The sequence below is a fragment of the Rhinolophus sinicus genome, chromosome 15 (genome assembly GCF_057876585.1).
Source record: "Rhinolophus sinicus isolate RSI-liver-muscle chromosome 15, RSI-T2T, whole genome shotgun sequence".
NCBI lineage: Eukaryota > Metazoa > Chordata > Mammalia > Chiroptera > Rhinolophidae > Rhinolophus > Rhinolophus sinicus.
This window is the reverse complement of record NC_142515.1, coordinates 77,065,146-77,087,700: the sequence shown is the minus strand read 5'-3', so window position 1 is coordinate 77,087,700 and position 22,555 is coordinate 77,065,146. Positions and strand designations below refer to the sequence as shown.

The following is a 22,555-nucleotide window of genomic DNA, read 5'->3' as shown; positions in this document are numbered from 1 at the left end:
TTAGTTCTGGTCCTATCCCATGATGTCCTAAAAGCCTGTGGGGAAGGGACAATTTATTTGAATTTCCTGCATTTTGCTAGGAAGGCTACTGATGGCTAAATTAAAATTTCCTCACTTAAATTTAAAACAACTTTTGGAAGCAAAGAGTTTGATTCCCCCTTTAGAGAGGAGAACCCCAATACTTTGAAATACATTTCACATCCCTGTCTTTTCCAATTCTACTTAGATGAGTTTGTATGTCTACCTAGATTTTTATAATTAATGTGTCTTGAAATTCTTGCTCTCAAGCACAAGGAAGCGAATGTAATATCATATTTAAATACTGCCATATATTGTGAATATACGTGTGTATATATGTATGTATATATATGTATGTATATACAAATATTACTTATACACTTATATGTGAATTTATCAATTAATGCATGATATTCCTTTACTAGAAGCTTTCATTTATTCTCTCCCTTTTAATAAAATATTTTGGTCAAAGGTAGTAAGAAGCAAGTTGTCCTGTTTTGTCTCTTCTTGAGTCCAAGGTAATGTCGCAGGACCCCTAAAGGACAGCCCTGTGATCAGCGCAGCAGTTCACGCCCAGCCCCGCAGCACTTGCCAGACATGGACTCCTTGGGCATGGCTTACACAAGTCACCACATGCTCTCTGGGGCAGGCGATAGTGCCCCCTTGCTTAAACATGCATAATGGTCAACTCCCCCAAATGAAACTCAGAGGATGAGTAAGAGTAGGGAGGGGAGGAGAGTCTCGTTGCTAGGTCATCTCTGGGTCTTCTGCTTCTGATGTCCACGCTCATTTCATTTCCCAATTATGTCTCCCTTTTTAGCTCCACCCATTCCTAAAAACATCCAATGTACAAACAGGTTTGGAGCCCACGTGTCACTGAATGAGAGAAGCAACACTGTGTCAACAATGAATTCTGAACGATTTGAATTTTCCTGAAGGTCTTGGACTTCAGGTGAAAATAGGGGAGTTTGTCCCCCAGGATCCACGTGGTCAAGGTTTTATCAAAAGGAGCTGATACACTGGGCTGTGGGATTCAAAAAGGTTGCAGACAATTTTTTGTTGTTGTTTTAAGAAGGAAATCCTTCCTTTTTTTGTTTTTAATTGGGGAATATTGAGGAACTGTATTTCTCCAGGGCCCATCAGCTCCAAGTCGTTTTCCTTCAATCTAGTTGTGGAGGGCGCAGCTCAGCTCCAAGTCCAGTTGCTGTTCTCAATCTTTAGTTGCAGGGGGCGTAGCCCACCATCCCATGTGGGAATTGAACCAGCAACCTTGTTGTTGAGAGCTCGGTGCTCTAACCAACTGAGCCATCTGTCCACCCCACCGAAAGCTCAGCAGCAGCTCATTGTCTTCAATCTAGTTGTGGAGGGTGCAGCTCACTGGCCCATGTGGGAATCCAACCAGCAACCCTGTTGTTCAGAGCTTGTGCCCTAAACAACTGAGCCATCCAGCTGCCCTGCAGATAATTTAATCTTGGATTAATTCTTCATCAACATCACAAAACAGAGACCATATATGAGCACATGTGTGAAACTATTTAACTCATAACAAAGTCATCATTTATTAATTTTTCTTACTGTCCAAGGGATATTGAAAATACACTTTCGAGGACGTCATCAAAATGGCGGTGTGAGGTGAGCCTCTATAAAACTCCCCTGGAATTTACAACTAAGCGAACAACAATAACTCCACAAAGGACTCCTTGCACAACAGACACGCAAAAAGAAGAGGCCCACTACAGAATTCACCTAAAGGTGGGCGAATTGCGAGAATGGGGGAGGAGGGAAGGGAGAAGTGTGGAGACGGAGCCGCACAGGCGCAGGACGCAGACCTAGCTCAGTGCTCCGAGCTTGCTGCTTCCTGGAACTACCGCAGCTGAGGGAGAGGGAAGAACTCGGACTGCTAGGGCTCCGCTTATGGCCCACAGGGCTGAGGGGGCAGCATATAACACGGCTGAACCCAACGCTCATGGCAGAGACCTCAGAGAAAAGACTGAGGGAAGAAGGCTGAAAAAGGTGGTTTAAGCCCTCACTGCCGAGCAGAGAACGGAGCCTTAGGCACTGAGACTAGCCACCCCCTCCCTACCCTCCCAGAGCTCACCCAGCTCCCACCTGCCCGGTGCTAGAAGCGGAACAGTAGCAGTGCCAGATCAAAAGAACAGAATATATGCAGTTCTGGGAACTGTGGACCACAGACACAGATTCGCAGCCCAACTAGTTCCGACAAAGGGGAGGGAGCTGTGGAAGCAGGACCGGCTGTGGTGGTGGTTGCCGCCATTGCTCTGGGCCACCTCTCACAACTCACCCTGCCCCTGGCCCCATCTATCTGGGCGGATCCCTGCAGGAGTAAACAGAACTGCTGAAACATACGGGCTCTGAATGTGGTGCAGGAAGAGCTTTGGAACTTCAAAAGCTCTCCACAGACCCACACGGACACCGTGCCCTGTGACCCAGGCGAACTATAAACAGAGGAGAAGCCCATCTCCCAGGGAATCCCCCCATTGTGTGAGAAGCTGGAATAGTGCAGAGAAAACATAGCACTAGTGTGAGAGAGAAAAAAAAGGCTGCAGTCAGAGAGACAATAAAACATTCTACCAACAAGTACTAGAAAACAAAAGAAAGACCGCTTTCTATCAACCTGTTGCAGAAGCCACTGCTGTAGATGTCTAGGAAGAGAAATAATAAATCAGTAATTGCCATGAATAACCAAGGCAACAAGACAGCTCAGAAAGAAAGTGAAAAGTCTCCAGAAAAGGAACTTAAAGATATGGAAATATGTGACTTAAATGACAGAGAATTCAAGATTGCAGTTCTGAAAAAACTCAACGAGATGCAAGAAAACACAGAAAGGCAGTTTAATGAACTCAGAAACACAATCAAAGAACATGAGCATTTTACGAAAGAGATTGAAATTTTAAAAAAGAACCAAATAGAATTTCTGGAGATTAAGAATGCAACAAAAGAAATTAAGAATGAAATAACCAGCTTAGGTAGTAGAGTTGACCAGATGGAGGAAAGAATCAGTGACATTGAAGGTAGAAACCTGGAAATGACGCAGATGGAAGAAGAAAGAGACTTGAGACTTAAAAGAAATGAAAGAACTCTACAAGAATTTTCTGACTCCATCAGAAAGAGCAATATAAGAATAATGGGCATACCAGAAGGAGAAGAAAGAGAGAAGGGAACAGAGAATATATTCAAACAAATTGTCGATGAGAACTTCCCAAACTTGTGGACAGAACTGGACCCTCAAATCCAAGAAGCAAATAGAACACCCAAACCTCAATCCCAACAGGCCTTCTCCAAGGCACATTGTATTGAAGCTGTCTAAAATCAACGACAAAGAAAGAATCCTTAAGGCAGCCAGGGAAAAGAAGACGGTAACCTACAAAGGAAAGCCCATTAAATTATCATCAGATTTTTCAGCAGAAACTACAAGCCAGGAGGGAGTGGAACCAAATATTCAAATATTGAAACTATTGAAAGAGAGAAATTATGAGCCAAGAACAATATATCCAGCAAAGATATCCTTTAGATATGAAGGAGGAATAAAGACCTTTCCAGACATACAGAAGCTGAGGGACTTTTCTAATACACGACCTGTATTACAAGAAATATTAAAGGAGGCTATTCGACCACCATCAACAGGGACAATTTGTGGCAACCGAAACATAAAAAGGGGGAGAGTAAAGGCCTGAACCAGAATATGGCAATGGAGAAAGTAAGTGTGCTGAAGATAATGGAATACTCTAAATATCAAACTTTTTTTTTACATAAACTTAAGGGCAACCACTCAAAAAAAAAATCCACAACTGAAATATATACTGTAATAAAAGAAGAAACAGAGGGAAACATCATAGAATACCACCACACAGAAATAATAGACAACGACAAAAAGGCAAAGAAACAATGGAGACACAGCCTTACCAGAAAACTAAAGATAGAATGACAGGAAATCCTCACATATCAATAATCACCCTAAATGTAAATGGACTGAACTCACCAATAAAAAGGCACAGAGTAGCAGATTGGATCAAAAAACTAAACCCAACCATATGCTGTCTCCAAGAGACACATCTCAGCTACAAGGACAAGCATAGACTCAAAGTGAAAGGGTGGAAATTGACACTCCAAGCAAATGGTACCCAGAGATAATCAGGTGTAGCCAAAATGATATCAGATGAAACAGACTTCAGGGTGAAAAAGATAACAAGAGACAAAGATGGACATTTCATAATGGTAAAGGGGACTATGCAACAAGAAGATGTAACTGTCATCAATATTTATGCCCCCAATCAGGGAGCACCGGAATATACCAAGATACTAACAGAACTAAAGGGAGAAATTGACCAAAACACAATTATACTAGGGGACTTAAATACATCATTGACAGCTATGGATAGATCATCCAAACAGAAAATAAATAACGAAACAGCAGTCCTAAATGACACATTAGATGAAATGGACATAATTGACATATATAGAGTACTTCATCCCAAAAATCGGACTATACATTCTTTTCTAGTGTACATGGAACATTCTCAAGGATAGACCATATATTGGGAAATAAAATCAGCCTCAGCAAATTTAAGAAGATTGAAATCATACCACGCATATTCTCTGATCACAAGGCTTTGAAATTGGATATCAACTGCAAAAAGAAACCAGGAAGAAACACAAACACATGGAGATTAAACAACATACTTTTAAAGAATGACTGGGTCAAAGAAGAAGTTAGAGGAGAGATCAAAAGATACATAGAAACAAATGACAATGAAAATACATCCTATCAAAATTTTTGGGATGCAGCGAAAGCAGTTTTAAGAGGGAAATTTATCTCATTACAGGCCTATCTCAAGAAACAAGAAAACTCCCAAATAAATAACCTCATGTTACACCTTAAAGAACTAGAAAAAGAAGAACAAGTAAAACCCAAGGTTAGCAGAAGAAAGGAAATAACAAAAATTAGAGCAGAACTAAATGAAATGGAGAACAAAAAGACAATAGAAAAAATTAATGTGACAAAGAGCTGGTTCTTTGAAAAGATTAACAAAATTGACAAACCCTGGGCTAGACTCACTAAGATAAAAAGAGAGAAGACACTAATTAACAAAATCAGAAATGAAAAAGGAGAAGTTATCACGGACACCACAGAAATACAAAGGATCATCCAAGAACACTATGAAGGACTATATGCCACCAAATTCAATAACCTAGAAGAAGTGGACAAGTTCTTAGAAACATATAGCCTTCCAAGGCTGAACCATGAAGAACTGGAAAATCTAAACAGACCGATCACCATTAACGAAATTGAATCAGTCATCCAAAACCTTCCCAAAAGCAAAAGTCCGGGACCAGATGGCTTCACTAGTGAATTCTACCAAACCTTCAAAGAGGATCTAATACCAATCCTGCTCAAACTCTTCCAAAAAATTGAAGAAGAGATAGTACTCCCTAACTCATTTTATGAGGCCAACATTACCCTGATACCAAAACCTGGTAAGGACAGCACAAAAAAAGAAAACTACAGACCAATATCTCTGATGAATACGATGCAAAAATCCTAAACAAAATTCTAGCAAATCGAATACAACAATGCATTAAAAAGATTATTTATCACGACCAAGTGGGGTTCATCCCCGGGGCACAAGGATGGTTCAACATCCGCAAATCCATCAATGTGATACATCACATAAACAAAATAAAGGACAAAAATCATATGATTATATCAATTGATGCAGAAAAAGCATTTGACACGATACAACATCCATTTATGATTAAAACACTTAATAAAATAGGTATAGAAGGAAAATACCTTAACATAATAAAGGCCATATATGACAAGTCCTCTGCTAATCTCATAATTAATGGTGAAAAACTGAAGCCCTTTGCTCTACATTCAGGAACACGACAGGGCTGTCCCCTATCACCTCTGCTTTTCAACATAGTGTTGGAAGTCCTTGCCAGAGCAATCAGGCAAGAGAAAGAAATAAAAGGCATCCAAATTGGGAATGAAGAAGTTAAATTATCACTCTTTGCAGATGACATGGTGCTATGTATAGAAAACCCTAAAGACTCCACCAAAAAGCTATTAGAAACAATCAACGAATACAGTAAAGTTGCTGGCTACAAAATCAACGTACAAAAGTCCATTGCTTTCCTATATACTAACAATGAAATCTCAGAAAAAGAAATACAAAAAACAATTCCTTTTGCAATTGCAGCAAAAAGAATAAAATACCTAGGAATAAACTTAACCAAGGATGTGAAAGACCTATATGCTGAAAACTATAAGACATTTTTGAAAGAAATTGAAGAAGACACAAAGAAATGGAAAGACATTCCGTGCTCATAGATTAGAAGAATCAACATAGTTAAAATGGCCATATTACCCAAAGCAATATACAGATTCAATGCAATTCCCATCAAAATCCCAATGACATTTTTGAAAGAAATAGAACAAAAAATCATCAGATTTGTTTGGAACCACAAAAGACCCCGAATAGCCAAAGCAATCTTAAGAAAAAAAGAACAATACTGGAGGTATCACACTCCCTGACTTTAGCTTGTACTACAGGGCTACAATAATCAAAACAGCATGGTATTGGCAGAAAAACAGACACATAGACCAATGGAATAGAATTGAGAACCCAGAAATAAAACCGCATAAATATGGACAGATAATTTTTGACAAAGGAGCTAAAAACATACAATGGAGGAAAGACAGCCTCCTCAATAAATGGTGCTGGGAGAATTAGATAACCATGTGCAAAAGAATGAAACTGGACTGCTATTTATTACCATGTACCAAAGTTAATTCAAAATGGATCAAAGACTTAAGCATAAGACCTGATAAAATAAACTGCATAGAAGAAAACATAGGTACTAAACTTATGGACCTTGGGTTCAAAGAGCATTTTATGAATTTGAGTCCAAAGGCAATGGAAGTAAAAGCTAAAATAAACAAATGGGACTATATGAAACTTAAAAGCTTCTGCACAGCAAAAGAAACCATCGACAAAATAAAGAGGCCACCAACTGAATGGGAGAAGATTTTTACAAACAGTGCCTCTGATAAGGGGCTAATATCCAAAATATACAAGGAACTCATATAACTCAACAACAAAAAACAAACAACCCAATTGAAAAATGGGCAGAGGACCTGAAGAGACATTTCTCCAAAAAGGACATACAAATGGCAAATAGACATATGGAAAAATGCTCAACATCACTAATCATCAGAGAAATGCAAATAAAAACCACAGTGAGATATCACCTCACCCCAGTTAGAATGGCTATCATCAACAAGACAAATAGTAACAAGTGTTGGAGAGGCTGTGGAGAAAAAGGAACCCTCGTACACTGTTGGAGGGAATGCAGACTGGTGCAGCCGTTATGAAGGCAGTGTGGAGGTTCCTCAAAAAAATTATGAATAGAATTACCATATGACCCAGCAATCCCTCTCCTGGGTATCTACCCAAAAAATCTGAAAACATTTATCCATAAAGACAACTGTGCTCCAATGTTCATTGCAGCTTTATTATTTACGGTGGCCAAGACATGGAAACAACCAAATGTCCTTCAATAGATGAATGGATAAAGAAGTTGTGGTATATATACGCAATGGAATACTATTCGGCAGTAAGAAAAGATGAAATAGGACCATTTGTGACAACATGGATGGATCTTGAGAGTGTAATGCTGAGCAAAACAAGTCAGACAGAAAAAGTAGAGAGCCATGTGATTGCACTGATATGTGGTGTATAAACCAAAAAGAACAAAAGAACAAGACAAACAAATGAGAAACAGAAACTCATAGACACAGACAATAGTTTAGTGGTTGCCAGAGGGTAAGGGGGGTGGGGGGTGGGAGATGAGGGTAAAGGGGATCAAATATATGGTGATGGAAGGAGAACTGACTCTGGGTGGTGAACACACAATGTGATTTATAGAGGACGTAATACAGAATTGTATACTAGAAATTTATGTAACTTTACTAACAACTGTCACCCCAATAAACTTTAATTAAAAAAAAAAAGAAAAAAGAAAGAGAGCAGAACTAAAGCCACTGGGGACGCTGCTGAGTCTGTAAAATTCTGTGACTCCATACTGCTTCTCATAAAGCTAATAGACCAGATTTATATGAAATAATTATGGGACATTAGATTACACAAAGCTAAACAAGAACAAACTGGAGACTTATTTAGGGGGAAGTAAAAATTTTATGTAAAAAACTCATACATTTATAAAGTCTCATTGACTAATAAGCGAAGAGCTTGAGTCAAATCAACTTGTAAAGTGACACTGGGTCCTGTCCTTATCATAAATTCATCATCAGAATTATCCTTCAACTTGGCTTGTAGGAGAGAATACTTTTTTAATCCTTTAGAGTCTTTTTAATTTAATCCCAGGATGTTATCAAAATAAGTAGTGTAATATGACCGTAGTCTTTGGAAGGTAAAGACCAAGTCTACAGGTATTAAAACAGTTGTGGGGGCGGGGCCCCAGAGAGTAGTTTCCAGGCTCTCGGCCTCACATAGAAAGGTGTTGGCTCAGGTAGTAAATGGCCAACTGTGATTGCATGGCCATCAGCTGTGGCTAGTTGGCTGTCAGCTGTAACCAGTGAGCCATTGGCCACAATATAACTGCTGTGGCTATGCTAGGAGAGAGGGAGAGAAGAGAGAAGAGAGAAAGGATGGGGCTAGCAAGGAGATGGCGGCTGGGCTGGCAAACGTGGATGGCGGTTTGCGGACAGTGTGAATCCAGCCTCCAGTGAGAGTATAGTGCCGCAAGAGAGAATAAAGTGGTATGACTCCCCTACCTATGGCTCCGTGGGTGTTCCTTTTTGGCCTCACCATATCCTGCGTTCTTGTATGGGGAGCGGGACCAGAGACCCCGCAGGCCTCCCTGCATGACAAATGGTGCAGCGAGCAGGGTCTCCCGCACGACAAATGGCGCAGCGAGCATGGTATGGTGCCGGCCAAAGCTCTCCGAAGGATGGTGGAGCAGTTTGTGCGTATGAACACTCAGTCTGAGGAAGACCAGGAGGAGCAGCTGCCGGAGAGCTGGACCCCCGTGGAGAGGTGGAAAGATGTGGACGGTTCTCCCACCAGCACAGGAAAAGCCATGCAGCTGCTGGAGAGCTGGAGCCCCGTGGAGAGGTGGAAAGATGTGGACGGTTCCCCAACCAGCACAGGCCGGAGAAAGCAAAGGTCGTTGCAGCCCTGTGGGCCGGGGAAGTTCCTGCTCAGGCAGCCCGGATGCAGGACTTACAGTCCCAGGAGGTAACGCTTGCTGAGTCCTCCGTGGGAGATGAGGGTGAGGTCAAGGTCGTCCCTCACCCCCAGGACAGCCCTGGTGAATGACTATGGACTATGGGGAATTGCCTTCCATCCCTAATTTAATGGACCGCTTGACTGTTTGTTTGGGAACTGTTGTTAGTGGAACTGGGGGATATTTGCTTTTGTCTTGACTGGCCGCCATTGAGAATATGTAAGCACCTTGATTGTGAGTCGCTGTTGTTCCAGCAGGGTACCCTGAGAGGCACAGAGAGAGTGGCAGTGCGCTGAGAGGTCTGGCTGAGCCCTGAAGATACCCTGGCTGTGCCCAGGAAGTCGGGCTGTTCCCAGAGAGAGTGGCAGTGCCCTGAGAGCCCTGGCTGTGTCCAGGAAGTTTGGCTGAGCCCTGAAGATACCCTGGCTGTGCCCAGGAAGTCGGGCTATTCCCAGAGAGAGTGGCAGTGCCCTGAGAGCCCTGGCTGAGTCCAGGAAGTCTGGCTGAGCCCTGAAGGTACCCTGGCTGTGCCCAGGAAGTCGGGCTGTTCCCAGAGAGAGTGGCAGTGTCCTGAGAGCCCTGGCTGTGTCCAGGAAGTGTGGCTGTGCCCACAGAGAGTGGCAGTGCCCTGAGAGCCCTGGCTGTGTCCAGGAAGTGTGGCTGTTCCCAGAGAAAGTGGCAGTGCCCTAAGAAATCCTAGCTGTGCCCGGGGAAACTAGTGGTACCCTAAGAAGTCCAGGAAGTCTGGCTGTGCCCAGGAGTACTGGTGGTGCCCTGAGAAACCCTGGCTGTGTCCGGGAAGACAGGTGGTACCCTAAGAAGTCCAGGAAGTCTGGCTGTGCCCAGGAGTACTGGTGGTGCCCTGAGAAACCCTGGCTGTGTCCGGGAAGACAGGTGGTACCCTAAGAAGTCCAGGAAGTCTGGCAGTGCCCAGGAGTACTGGTGGTGCCCTGAGAAACCCTGGCTGTGTCCGGGAAGACAGGTGGTACCCTAAGAAGTCCAGGAAGTCTGGCTGTGCCCAGAAGTACTGGTGGTGCCCTGAGAAACCCTGGCTGTGCCCAGAGAGCCTGGCTGTGTCCAGGATATTGCATTCACCCCCAGGCTCCTCGCACAGGTCCCCTCGCGGAAGACGCTTGTCGCGTAGATTGTGAGGCGAGAGCCTGTAGGGGTGGAGTGTGGGGGCGGGGCCCCAGAGAGTAGTTTCCAGGCTCTCGGCCTCACATAGAAAGGTGTTGGCTCAGGTAGTAAATGGCCAACTGTGATTGCATGGCCATCAGCTGTGGCTAGTTGGCCGTCAGCTGTAACCAGTGAGCCATTGGCCACAATATAACTGCTGTGGCTATGCTAGGAGAGAGGGAGAGAAGAGAGAAGAGAGAAAGGATGGGGCTAGCAAGGAGATGGCGGCTGGGCTGGCAAGCGTGGATGGCGGTTTGCGGACAGTGTGTATCCAGCCTCCAGTGAGAGTATAGTGCCGCCAGAGAGAATAAAGTGGTATGACTCCCCTACCTATGGCTCCGTGGGTGTTCCTTTTTGGCCTCACCATATCCTGCGTTCTTGTATGGGGAGCGGGACCAGAGACCCCGCAGGCCTCCCTGCATGACACCCCGCATGACAACAGTTCACTGAACATTTGGTGTTGGTGTTTTAAAATATGTTTAGGTTCAGTAAGTTTTGTAATAGTTGCATTTGTGTACACTTCGCTTGCTGTTTTATTTTTCATGGCTGTTAAAGGATCCATTGTATTAAATTTGTAATTGTATTTCAATTGAAATTGTAATGAATGTTTGAGAAAAATTAATTTACTTCATTTTGATGATTAGCTATATACATTTAATGATGGAGCGCTGATTCGTTACATGTAATTGCAGCGGTAGGAGCAACGCAAATTGACTGCAAAGAGAAACTGAAAATCTTGTAAAGATGCACAAGCTCATGAAGTCAATGACCGTGATGCTGGAGAACTGCTCAAAACACCACAGACCGGGGGTCATCGAACCACACCCGCAGACCCAATGCAGTCTACCACTTGTCACTATAAATAAAGTTTTATTGGCACCAGCCACACCCATTCATTGACATACCGTCTATGGCTGCTTTCACGCTATAAGAGCAGAGCTGAGTAGCTGCGACAGAACTCTTACAGCCTACAAAGGCAAAAATACTTACTATCTAACCCTTTGAGAAAAGTTTCCCGACCCTTGCTATAGGCAGACAAGAATCTGGCAAATTGGACCAGAACACTTAAAAAGTGAAACGCAAAAAAAAAAAAAAAAAAGTGAAACTCTAAAAAGGATCATGACAAGACAGATACGCCAAAAGAAAATAATTAACATATCAAAGGATACAGAGAATCCTCTTGGAAAATAAGTAAATCCCAAATTATCCGTACAACATCATAGTTTGAGAAACCCCAGCATCACATAAAAATGATCATATCAGAGCTATCACAAAATTGCGCTAAATGAAGCCCCTCCAAAATCAATATTTGATTCTTTTTTCATTCTAAGAATTAGCCCATAGTCATAATTATAAACTCAGTTTTCTAATATAGCAAGCCAGACATTTTCATAATGTAGAAGTTTTTTTCCCCCAAGAAAATGTCTTAAGCGAGGCTTCTTCAGTATTTACTATGTTGTCCCCATTTGTGATTTTTTTTCTCTTGTCGTCAGTTAATATGAATTTTGTATTGATCTATCCAGTTTCGGCTACTGCAGGGCAGATTCAGATCCTGAAAGGTTGTGCCTGGAACAATCACCACACAACCACCACCTAAGAAATGGGGAGACACAAGAGAAGAGACTTTCAGAGGCAGTCAAGCATCTTTATGGGTGAGCCCAGGAGATGGGCAGGCTGGCTTACCTTGTGATTGAGGAGGCAGTAGACCAAGTAGATGTACACGCCCTGAAGGACGTTGATGCTGGTAAAAGAACAGGCAATCACCGGTCTGATGGGATCCACGACTCCTTCAACCAGAAAGAAGCTAAGGCCCCAAGAACAGCCCAAAATGAACATCTGAGCAATGTCTTTAAAGGTCAGCATCTTGCCAAAACCAAGGTGCAGAATGATGTCACCTGTTTCAACGCCACCATCCACCTCAACACGTTATGTCACGTAGCAGGATGCTTTTACACTTGCTTTAGGCTTGGGACCATTTAGAATGTCAGATTGTTAAACATGATTACCATTGGCTGTCGTGTTAGAGATGAACTGATATGTAACATGAGCATAGTATAATGTATCTCAAGTAATTATTTATACAAAGCAATACATAAATACATTTTATGTTTGGTATAATTAAATAACATATGTTTCAGTGTTTGTAATATTAACATGATGGCACTGTATTATTATTATATAATTGTATTAACTGTCTTCTATTTTCTGTCTCTGTTGCTTTGGGGCCTTGCTGAACCTGGAGGGACCGCCCCTCCAAGGGTTAGCCATTCACAGAGATAAAGAATTCACACAGAAGCACGTCTTTCCAATGCAAGCTAACCAACCTAGAGCCCACCCCTTCCACCACCTCCTTTATAGCTTCTCCTTACCTCTCCCACCTACTGTCCCACCCCCACCCTCCCATCATAGCATGGCCCTCCCCTTGGGGTCTGTGAGGGTGGCAAATGATGTTTGCAAGGGCAGCTATCTCCTGATCTGTTGTCTTTACTATAACTAACACTTGCATAAAACAATAAGTTCACACAATAATATTATATGCATATATATATATATATATATATATATATATATATATATATGTTTCAAAATATTAAGTACTGGAAAGGACTCATAAAAGAAATACATCCTCAGCGCTTCATATGCTGGCTAAGTTTTAGTTTTCACATGGACCATATAGTTCCCCAAGTCATAAAAATGGGGAACACTGCTCAGGCTTATTCCCTTAACTCAGAGTTTCTCAACCTCAGCACCACTGACTTTGAATAGGATAATTCTTGGAGGGTAGGGGTGCTGCCCTATGCATTGTAGGAAGTTTGGCAGAATCTCTGGCCTCTACCAACTAGATGGCAGCAGCAATCATCCGCTCTCCATCCCCAACCAAAAATGTCTCCAGAAAATTGCCCCCAGTTTAGGACCACCACCCTAACTTTGTGCAGTGAAAAATTCTGCAAAAAAACCCCCACTTGTCTCTGCGTTTTCTGCTCTGTGCCACCTACCTGGTATTCTGCATCCTGGATACTTCATTATTGAGGGAGCTGAGTTTGTCTCTTAAAATCCATAGTGTGGTCAGATAGAAGGACAAGTTGATCTGTAGAAGTGACATGAAGGATAGAGCTTAAAGTAGCCTTATATCCAGTATTTACAATTAGATAGGAAATTGATGTAGGAATGTATTCTAGAACTCGTAAAATATATGTTTAAGATTTCTGAAACTCACTGGATATACACCTTGATTTTTAAAATTAGCTTTTTTTTTCTGATCAGAGATGTAATACACAGGTATTATCAAAAAGTAGGAAAAATGCAAAAAAATATACAGAACTTATCTGTAATTCTGCGCACAAAGATAAGTACTATTTTCATTTTGATGCTTATCTTTTCAGAGGTTTTTTTTGTTTTGTTTTGTTTTTGTCATTATTGTTCCTTATGCATACCAAAAATTTAAATTATGCATTAAATGTTTTGCATGGCCATAAAAAAAAGAGATTGAAGATCAAATTCTGTCTGCAAAACACATTCTATGTGGTTACATAACACGCTGTCATTGGGGAAAGCTAGGTGAAGGATACCTGGAACTCTCTGTACTATTTTTGCAACTTCTTGTGAGCCTTAAATTATTTGAAGATGAAAAAGGTGATGGAAGGAGAACTGACTCTGGGTGGTGAACACGCAATGGGATTTATAGATGATGTAATACAGAATCGTACACCTGAAATCTATGTAATTTTACTAACAATTGTCACCTCAATAAATTTAAAAAATAAATTAAAAAAGAAAAGAAAAAGATAACAAGCTTGGCGAGAATGTGGAGAATTGGAAAACTTGTAAACTGTCGGTGGGAATGTAAAGTGGTGCAGTCCCTGTGGAAAACAGTATGGAGGTTCCACAAAAAATTAAAACTAGAACTACCACGTGATGTAGCAACCCCACTTCTCTATTTCAACTCAGATTTGCTCCACGTGACTTTCCACAAATAAAAGGGTCCATAATTTCTTGCCATGCTCTCTCTGTCTTAAGTCCAAGAACTCTACAGAAAATGTAAACAGGTCTTTAAATTTCACAACTAAACATGGTAGTCTCTAAAAAGTAGAAACCCACCAGAATAATAACAAAAAGAGGTCCTATGAAAGACCAAATGAATTTTCTATGGAAATCGAGCCAGCAGCTAAAAAAAAAAAAAAAAGAATCCACAACTTTCCATATCTTTATAAAAAGAAGCAAATACATTAAAATTGAAATATCCTTTACTGAGCTGAAGCATAGGGAGAACTAGCACAGAAACTAGGTCAGGGAGAAGTAAATAATAACAATAATAGTAACAACAATAACAAAGAAAAAATTAACACTCATTAACGTCCATTGGAAATTGATTAGGTTTTAGGTATTGTAGCACAAGCCATTCAATTACACACAGGCTTGACTGAATGCTGCCACATCATTATAGTATCTGAATTCAATGACAAAACCAGAGCAATGGTTTTGAATAGTCCAGAGTTCCTGAAAGTTGGCTTTCCCAACATGACAGGGTCACTCCTGTGCATTACGAAACATTCAGCACGGTCTCTGGCCAACCCCATCCCAAGTTGTGACAACCAAAATTGTCTCCAGACATTGCCAAATATCCACTAGCTGAGAACCACTGGAATAGGCCAGTAACGAAGTAAATATATATTTTGCATTTAGTAACAATAATATTTAGGTTCAATTCCAACTGTTGTCCATAAACTTTAACTTTTTCTCAAGCTGTCTTTCCAAAGTAAGCTGTTTTACCACTCAGTTCAGTGGAGACGTTTGTACATTGTTTCTTTTCCAAGAGTCATCTCTACCCTAAACATATGATTGATTTGCAAATTAGAAGAGATTATGAAAGAAATTCAATGTGTAGGTTGGTAGACAGAATACTGCTACCCTCTACCCTCCTCATCCCCCCCCGCCCCCCCCCCCGCCCCTGAGGGTCTTAAAGATGTCAATGTCCTAATCCCCAGAATGTGTGAATATGTGACCTTATATGGAAAAAGGGACTTTGCAGATGTGATTAAGTTTAAGGATCTTGACATGGGGAGATTATCCTGGATTATCTGAGTGGATCCAATGTAATCACAAGTGCTCTTAGAAGTGGAAAAATGGAGGTAGAAGGAGAGTCAGGATATATGAAGGGTGGTTAGACAGATGCAATGTTGCTGGCTTGGAGGACAGAGGAAGGGGACACAAGCCAAGAAATGTGGGTGGCTCTAGAAGCTGGTAAAGGCAAAAAAAAAAAAAAGAAGAAGGATTTTCCTTAGAGCCCCAAGAAAGAATGCACTTTGCTGACACCTGGGTTTTAGCCTAGGGAGACCCATGTTGGATATCTGAGCTACAGAAGATAATACATTTGCATCGTTTTAAGCCACCAAGTTTGAGCTAATCTGTTATAACAGCAATAGGAAATTAATATGGTAAGGCATTTAAAAACTCACATGACAAAGTGTACCTCTCAGTGGCCCCCCGACCACACTAACTCAAAACATCACCCCATCTATATTCCCATTTCCTAGTTTGCTTCTTTTCAACGGAACCTCTCATGACCTAAGATTATATTGCGCGTCTGCTTGCTTATTGTCTGTTTTGTTTCCTGAGAACAGTGCTGGTAGTAGATGTTCAATACATGTTTGTTCAATGAATAAGCAAGTAAATGAACTAACCAGTGAACCAATGAGTGTGACTTTATGCTCGTATGATTATTTCCTCATTACAAAGACACCGTGCTTACCGGGTACGTGTTCCATAACTGCTGGGTCTGACACCTGCCGACACAGCTACAATCACAGCCGGGATCCCGTAGCCCAAAGCGTACATGAACCTCTTCTTGAACTTCCCCACACTGATGCAGTTGGCCACCTTGAGGTTCCTGACAGTTAAGAAAAGCTGCAGCTCTTCGAGGAGCATCCAGGTGAAGGAGGCCAAGCAGAGGTAGTGCAGGCCCCCTGAGATGATGGAGCACAGCAACTGCAGGGGAGGGAAGAGTGGATGCGTGGAGAACAAGGTGCGCCATTCCTATGGGACACAAGGTAAATGGGACAGAGTCGTACAGAGTCGCAACAGGCTTAGATGGAGTTCTTGTACTTTGTGGAGTCAGCTCACCGGTCTCAAACTCAAGTACTTACAGAGGGCCAGGCACATATCTGTGAAGCCGGCCAGCTTTGGGGAGCAGGCTGTGATGGGAACCATGCTCCAAGACCCCTCTTTCAAAGCGGCAGTTGCTACTCTCCTCCAACTATTGATTCTGTGCAAGAATGTGAGCCCATTGCTGCCAGCACTTCCATTCTTTCAAAGAGTTGGAAATCGGGATTGTCATGCAAACATCTCCTAAGTTTTAAATGCTGGCAACTATTTCTTTAAGTTGTGGTAAAATATATATGACACAATTTAACATCTTAACCATTTATAAGTGGGTAGTTCAGTGGTAAGGACATTCATATTATTATGCAAGCATCACCAGCAGACAGCCCCAGAACTCTTTTTATCTTGCAAAACTGAAACTCTGCGCCCATTACACAACAACTCCCTATTCCCCTTTTCCCTGCCAACCCCTGGTGCCCACCATCTACTCTCTGTTTCTGTGAATCTGACTCCTCTAGGGACCTCCTGTGAGTGGAATCACACAGTATTTGTCCCTCTGTGTCTGGCTTATCTCACTGAGCGTCATGTCCTCAAGGTCCATCCAGGCTGTAGCAGGTGTCAGAATGTCCATCCTTTTTAAGTTTAAATAATCTTCTCTCCTATGTATAGACCACATTTTGTTTATCCATCATCTGTCTATGACACTGGATTTTTCCCACCTTCTAGCAGGTATTATAAATAACGCTGCCATGAACATGAGTGTGCAAATATCTCTTTGAGATATTGCTTTTAATTCTTTGGGGGTAAATACCCCAATGCTAGTAATGCTTTTTAAATGCTAAAACATTGAGAAAACTCAACAAAAAACAACTGCTGGCCAGTTAGGCCCGGGAAACAATTTTGTGACCTTTAATTTAGATCCATCTTGCTCATGCATATAAAAACTATCCAAGAGAGATGAGTATTTTGTGTGTAAACTTTCCATTTAGGAAAGTTCCATTTAGGAATAGCCTTAGATGAACCATATTGTCCTGTAGTCACAAAATAAACGGTTCAGTTACCTCCTTTATATGGGGGATGAGCTTGATGCCGATAGATTTGCACAGTCTATGATGGGAGCTATGAGAATTCATGGGGCTATTTACATTTTAATTAATTAAAATTAAACAAAAGTTGAAATTGAGTTTCTCAGCTACACTAGCCACATGTCAAATGCTCACTAGCCACGTGTGGCTGGTGGCTACCATATTGGAGAGTTCAGCTATAGAACATTTTCATCCTCGCAGGAAGTTCTGTTCGAAAGTGCTGGTCTAGATCTGTGAACCCTGGATTCAGTGAAAGACCTAAAATCTCATAACAACTCCTATGTGATTTCAGCCCAGTTATCTCCTTGCCTTAAGCCTCTGGTTTGCCATGTTAAAATAAATTAATTTGACTAGATATGTGATTTTCACCATTTTATGGCCAGGGAACTCTGTTCTAACACTCTTTCCCAGAAGCCACCAATGACAGCAGTAAAATGGCAGCTATTGGCAATGAAGGGGTGGACTCTCCAGCCAAAGTTTTGGACTCTCCTTCCATCTTCCTTCCTCCAGCAGCCGCCAGTGAGCTCGGTGACCGTAGTCGGGAAGCCACTGGAAATGTTCTCAGAGAGGTAGGTTCCCGCTGATTCTCCTTCCTTGGGCTTAGTCCGGTTGATGCTCATGAGGAAGAGCAAGTCGGCCAGGAAGAGGCAGATGGAGAGCTGCAGGTGGAGGGAGGTGCCGGTGTTCTGGATGGGTCGGCGCAGGAGGAAGGTGAGGGCTGCCAGGAAGAGGCACAGCAGAGACAAGCTCGTGGGGCTGAGCTTGTGATCACATAGCCAGGGCGCCATCTGACTATGAGCCACCAAAGGGAGAAATCTGTCATAGTCTCCATCTGTGCACTACGTTCCTGATGGGGAGTCAGATGGGCTTCCCAGTTCAGCCCCTCCGATCAGGGACTTAACCTCTCTGAGATGTGTTGTCCCCATCTTCAACATGGGGCAGTGTTATGGGTTGAACTGTGTCCCCCAAATTCATACATTGAAGTATTAACCCCCAGGACCTCAGAATGTGACTATTTGGAGATGGCGTCTTCAGAGAGGTAATTAAGGCTCCATGAGGTCATTAGGGTGGGCCTTAATCCAATATGACTGGTGTCCTTATAAGAAGAGGGGATGAGGACACAGACACACACACAGAGGAAAGACCACGTGAAGGCACAGGGAGAAGACGGCATCTACAAGCCAAGGAGAAAGGACTCAGGAGAAATCAAACCTGCCAACCCCTTGAACTCGGACTTCCAGCCTCCAGAACTGTGAGAAAATAAATTGCTGTTGTTTAAGCCACCCCATCTATGGAACTTTGTTATGGCAGCCCTGGCCAACCAATACAGCATTAATAACATTTTCTACACAGGATTGTTGGAAAATTGAAACCACTAAACCGGCATTTTCCAATGAAATATCATATGAGCATTATTCATTATAGCCAAGATATGGAAACAACCTACATATCCATCAATGGATGAATAGATAAAGAAAATGAGGTGCATATAGACAATGGAATATTATTCAGCCTTAAAAAATGAGGAGATCCTGCCATTTGCAACAACATGGATAAACATGGGGCACATTGTGCTAATTAAAACAAGCCAGACGCAAAAAGACAAATACTGCATGATCTCATTTATATGTGGAATCTGAAATAGTCATACTCATAGAAGCAGAGAATAGAATGGTCATTGCCAGGAGTTGGGAGGAGGGAGAAACAGGGGGACGTGGTCAAGGGTACAAAGTTTCAGTTATACAAAGTGAATGAGTTCTGGGGATCCAATGGATGATAGTCAACAATACTGTATTTTTGCTAAGAGGCTATGTGTTAAATGAAATCTTCTCATCACAGGCACACACAAACTGGGAACTTTGTAGAGGTGATGGGTAAGTTATTTAGCTTGATTGTGGTGACCTCTCCACAATGTACACATATATCAAAACATCAAGTTGTTCACCTTAAATATATACAATTTGTTTTATATCAAGACTATCCCAATAAAGTTTTTTTTTAAAGAAAAGAAATATCCCATGAGACACAGGTAATTTTAAATTTTCTAGTAATACCAATAAAAATGTAAAAAGAAATGGTCTACTTCATTTAACTCAAGGAAGTTTTATTTACCAACGTAGAGATTACCTTTAATCCAGTTGACGCCACGAGTATGGCAAAGCTGGAGAGGTGGTTGCAGCTGCAAAGGTTTTGATTTTCATCCGAAGAAATGACTTGAAAGCCTTTGTTAGACCAAGATGACCCATGTCAGTAGACACAGAGGGCCCGTTCCTTTTCTTTCTTCATCTGGGGATTAATTATATTGCCTCTTAGTTCAATCATTTAATAACTATCATTTACTGATTATTGTTCATATCCCAAAATATGCTAAGCATTTTGCATATGTTATCTCATTTAGCCCTCACAAAAGCTTCATAAGGTAGGTATTAATATACTCATTTTACACAAGAGTAAATTGAGAGTTAGACCACAGTATCACATAATCAATGTGGAGATGGGATGCCAGTCCTGGAGTTGTGACTTTAGAGCCCTGATTTTTTTTTTTTTATTAAATTTATTGGGGTGACAATTGTTAGTAAAATTACATAGATTTCAGGTGTGCAATTCTGTATTACATCATCTATAAATCCCATTGTGTGTTCACCACCCAGAGTCAGTTCTCCTTCCATCACCATATATTTGATCCCCCTTACCTTCATTTCCCACCCCTCACCCCCCTTACCCTCTGGTAACCACTAAACTATTGTCTGTGTCTATGAGTTTCTGTTTCTCATTTGTTTGTCTTGTTCTTTTGTTTTTAGTTTATATACCACATATCAGTGAAATCACATGGTTCTCTGCTTTTTCTGTCTGACTTATTTCGCTCAGCATTACACTCTCAAGATCCATCCATGTTGTCACAAATGTTCCTATATCATCTTTTCTTACCACCGAATAGTATTCCATTGCGTATATATACCACAACTTCTTTATCCATTCATCTATCGAAGGACATTTGGTTGTTTCCATGTCTTGGCCACCGTAAACAAAGCTGCAATGAACAGTGGAGCACACGTGTCTTTATCTCTAAATGTTTTCAGATTTTTTGGGTAGATACCCAGGAGAGGGATTGCTGGGTCATATGGCAATTCTATTCATAATTTTTTGAGGAAACTCCACACTGCCTTCCATAACGAGAGCCCTGATTTTTAACCATCACTCTTTAATGCCTCTCTCATATTATAAATGAGAAGAGGAATGAAAAAGAAGACCATTTTTGATGTCAAGGGAATATGACTGCCTAGAAGAGAGAACACCTGTTGTCTTCCCTAATAACAGTCCAGTCCTTTTCTCCCTTATAATTGTCATTGTTACCATCACAGTCAACATTAACAGGGTGTCATCCATGTGCAGGGACCATTCTAAAGACTACTAGAATAAATCAATTAATCTTCACAAGACATGATGCTGTTCTGAGTAGCAGAATCTCAGCCTAATAGGTTGAGCTCAGCACAAGGTAACAAGAGGTTAGGTAACTTGCTTAACTAGTGAATAGGAAGAAAGGTGGGATTTGAGCCCAGACTGTTGAGTCCCAGAGACTATACAATACCTGTTGTGGTTTAAAAAATGTCCACAAATTCTTTGACACTCCATTCAAGAGATCAAGCCTATATCCCCTTCCCCTGAGTGCAGGCTGGCCTTAGTGACTCTCTTGTAATGAATATAGTAATGCAGATGTGATGTTGTGTGAGTTCTGAGACTGTCCACCTTGTTCTCTCTGGTCTCTTGGATCACTCACTCTACAGGAAGCCAGCTGCCATATTGTGAGAACACTCAAGCAGCCCCTTGGTGACGTCCATGAGGCAAGAAACTGAGGCCTCCTGCCAACAGCCACATGACGGAGCTCTCTTGAAAACAGATCCTTCCACCCCAGTCAAGCCTTCAGATGACTAAAGCCCCGTTGGACATCTGGATTGCAACCTGGAGCCAGAACCACACCACTGAGACACTAAGCCACTCCCAGTTGCAGAGCAACTGAGTGAGATAAATAATTTTTTTAAGTACGGCGCATAGTAAGCACCTCAGAAAAACCTAATGACGATCAGTCGTCTCATACGCTAGCTCCATATTGGTTCCTTCTTAAAGTGGAGGAACTATATGGCCCCAGAACTGGGCCCCCTCCTCTAGATTGGGTCTGACCAGTCCAGAGCCTTGGGGGACGCTTGGGGGGGCTGATTCTGAAAAGGTTATCTCCTAAAGGGTATACAAGTTTCCCAGGGAGCCACATCACACTCTTGGCTCACTTTGAACTTTCCAACACCATGCCCTAAACTCTCCTGGATAAGTGAAAATGTAACCTGCTTTTAAAAACTTCCTACCTATGAGTTCATCAGTATGGAACCATGCCCATTTAATTACTAAACTCCTGCGGATATAATAAAGTCACCTGGTTTACACACTCCTGTTCATGCTGAAACATGAAATTAACAGACCCGGAGAGTGAGGCATTCTTCTTGGATCCCAGGGTACCACTTACTACCTTGGAGTTCAGGTAGAAATGATGCAACTTTTCCTTCGTCATTAGGTTTTCCTCAGACACAAAGTTCTCATTGATGATGGAACCAATGGAAGCATAAGCTATAAATGCAACAGTACCTGGGATAAAGAAGAAAACCCCACTCAGTTTTAAAGATACCCATTTGCTGGCAAAGTAAATGATTTAAGGAATCATCTATGTTCACTTTCATGTATGAGTAGGATGCCAAGCCATTGGGAAAAAATGATTTTAGCTCCCATTTATTGAGCCTTTACTCTGGGGCATTGTGCTGAGTGAGTCGTTCACATAAATAACCATAATTTTAAAATTTATTTTTTGTTTTTAACAATAACTTAATCCTCATGGCTACTCTTAAGATAGGGATAATTTT

The 22,555-nt window shown here is 41.8% G+C and overlaps 1 protein-coding gene across 1 annotated transcript; it reads right to left on the bottom strand.

The window, feature by feature from the left end:
* Window positions 1–10,902: 10,902 nt before the first annotated feature.
* LOC109434061 (putative adhesion G protein-coupled receptor E4P) lies at window positions 10,903–18,436 on the bottom strand. Its single transcript, XM_074338708.2, is given in 6 exon segments — window positions 10,903–12,057; window positions 12,148–12,327; window positions 13,457–13,552; window positions 14,563–14,629; window positions 16,214–16,448; window positions 18,241–18,436. Coding segments are annotated over 6 exon segments (792 nt in total). The 3' UTR covers window positions 10,903–12,039.
* Window positions 18,437–22,555: the final 4,119 nt, after the last annotated feature.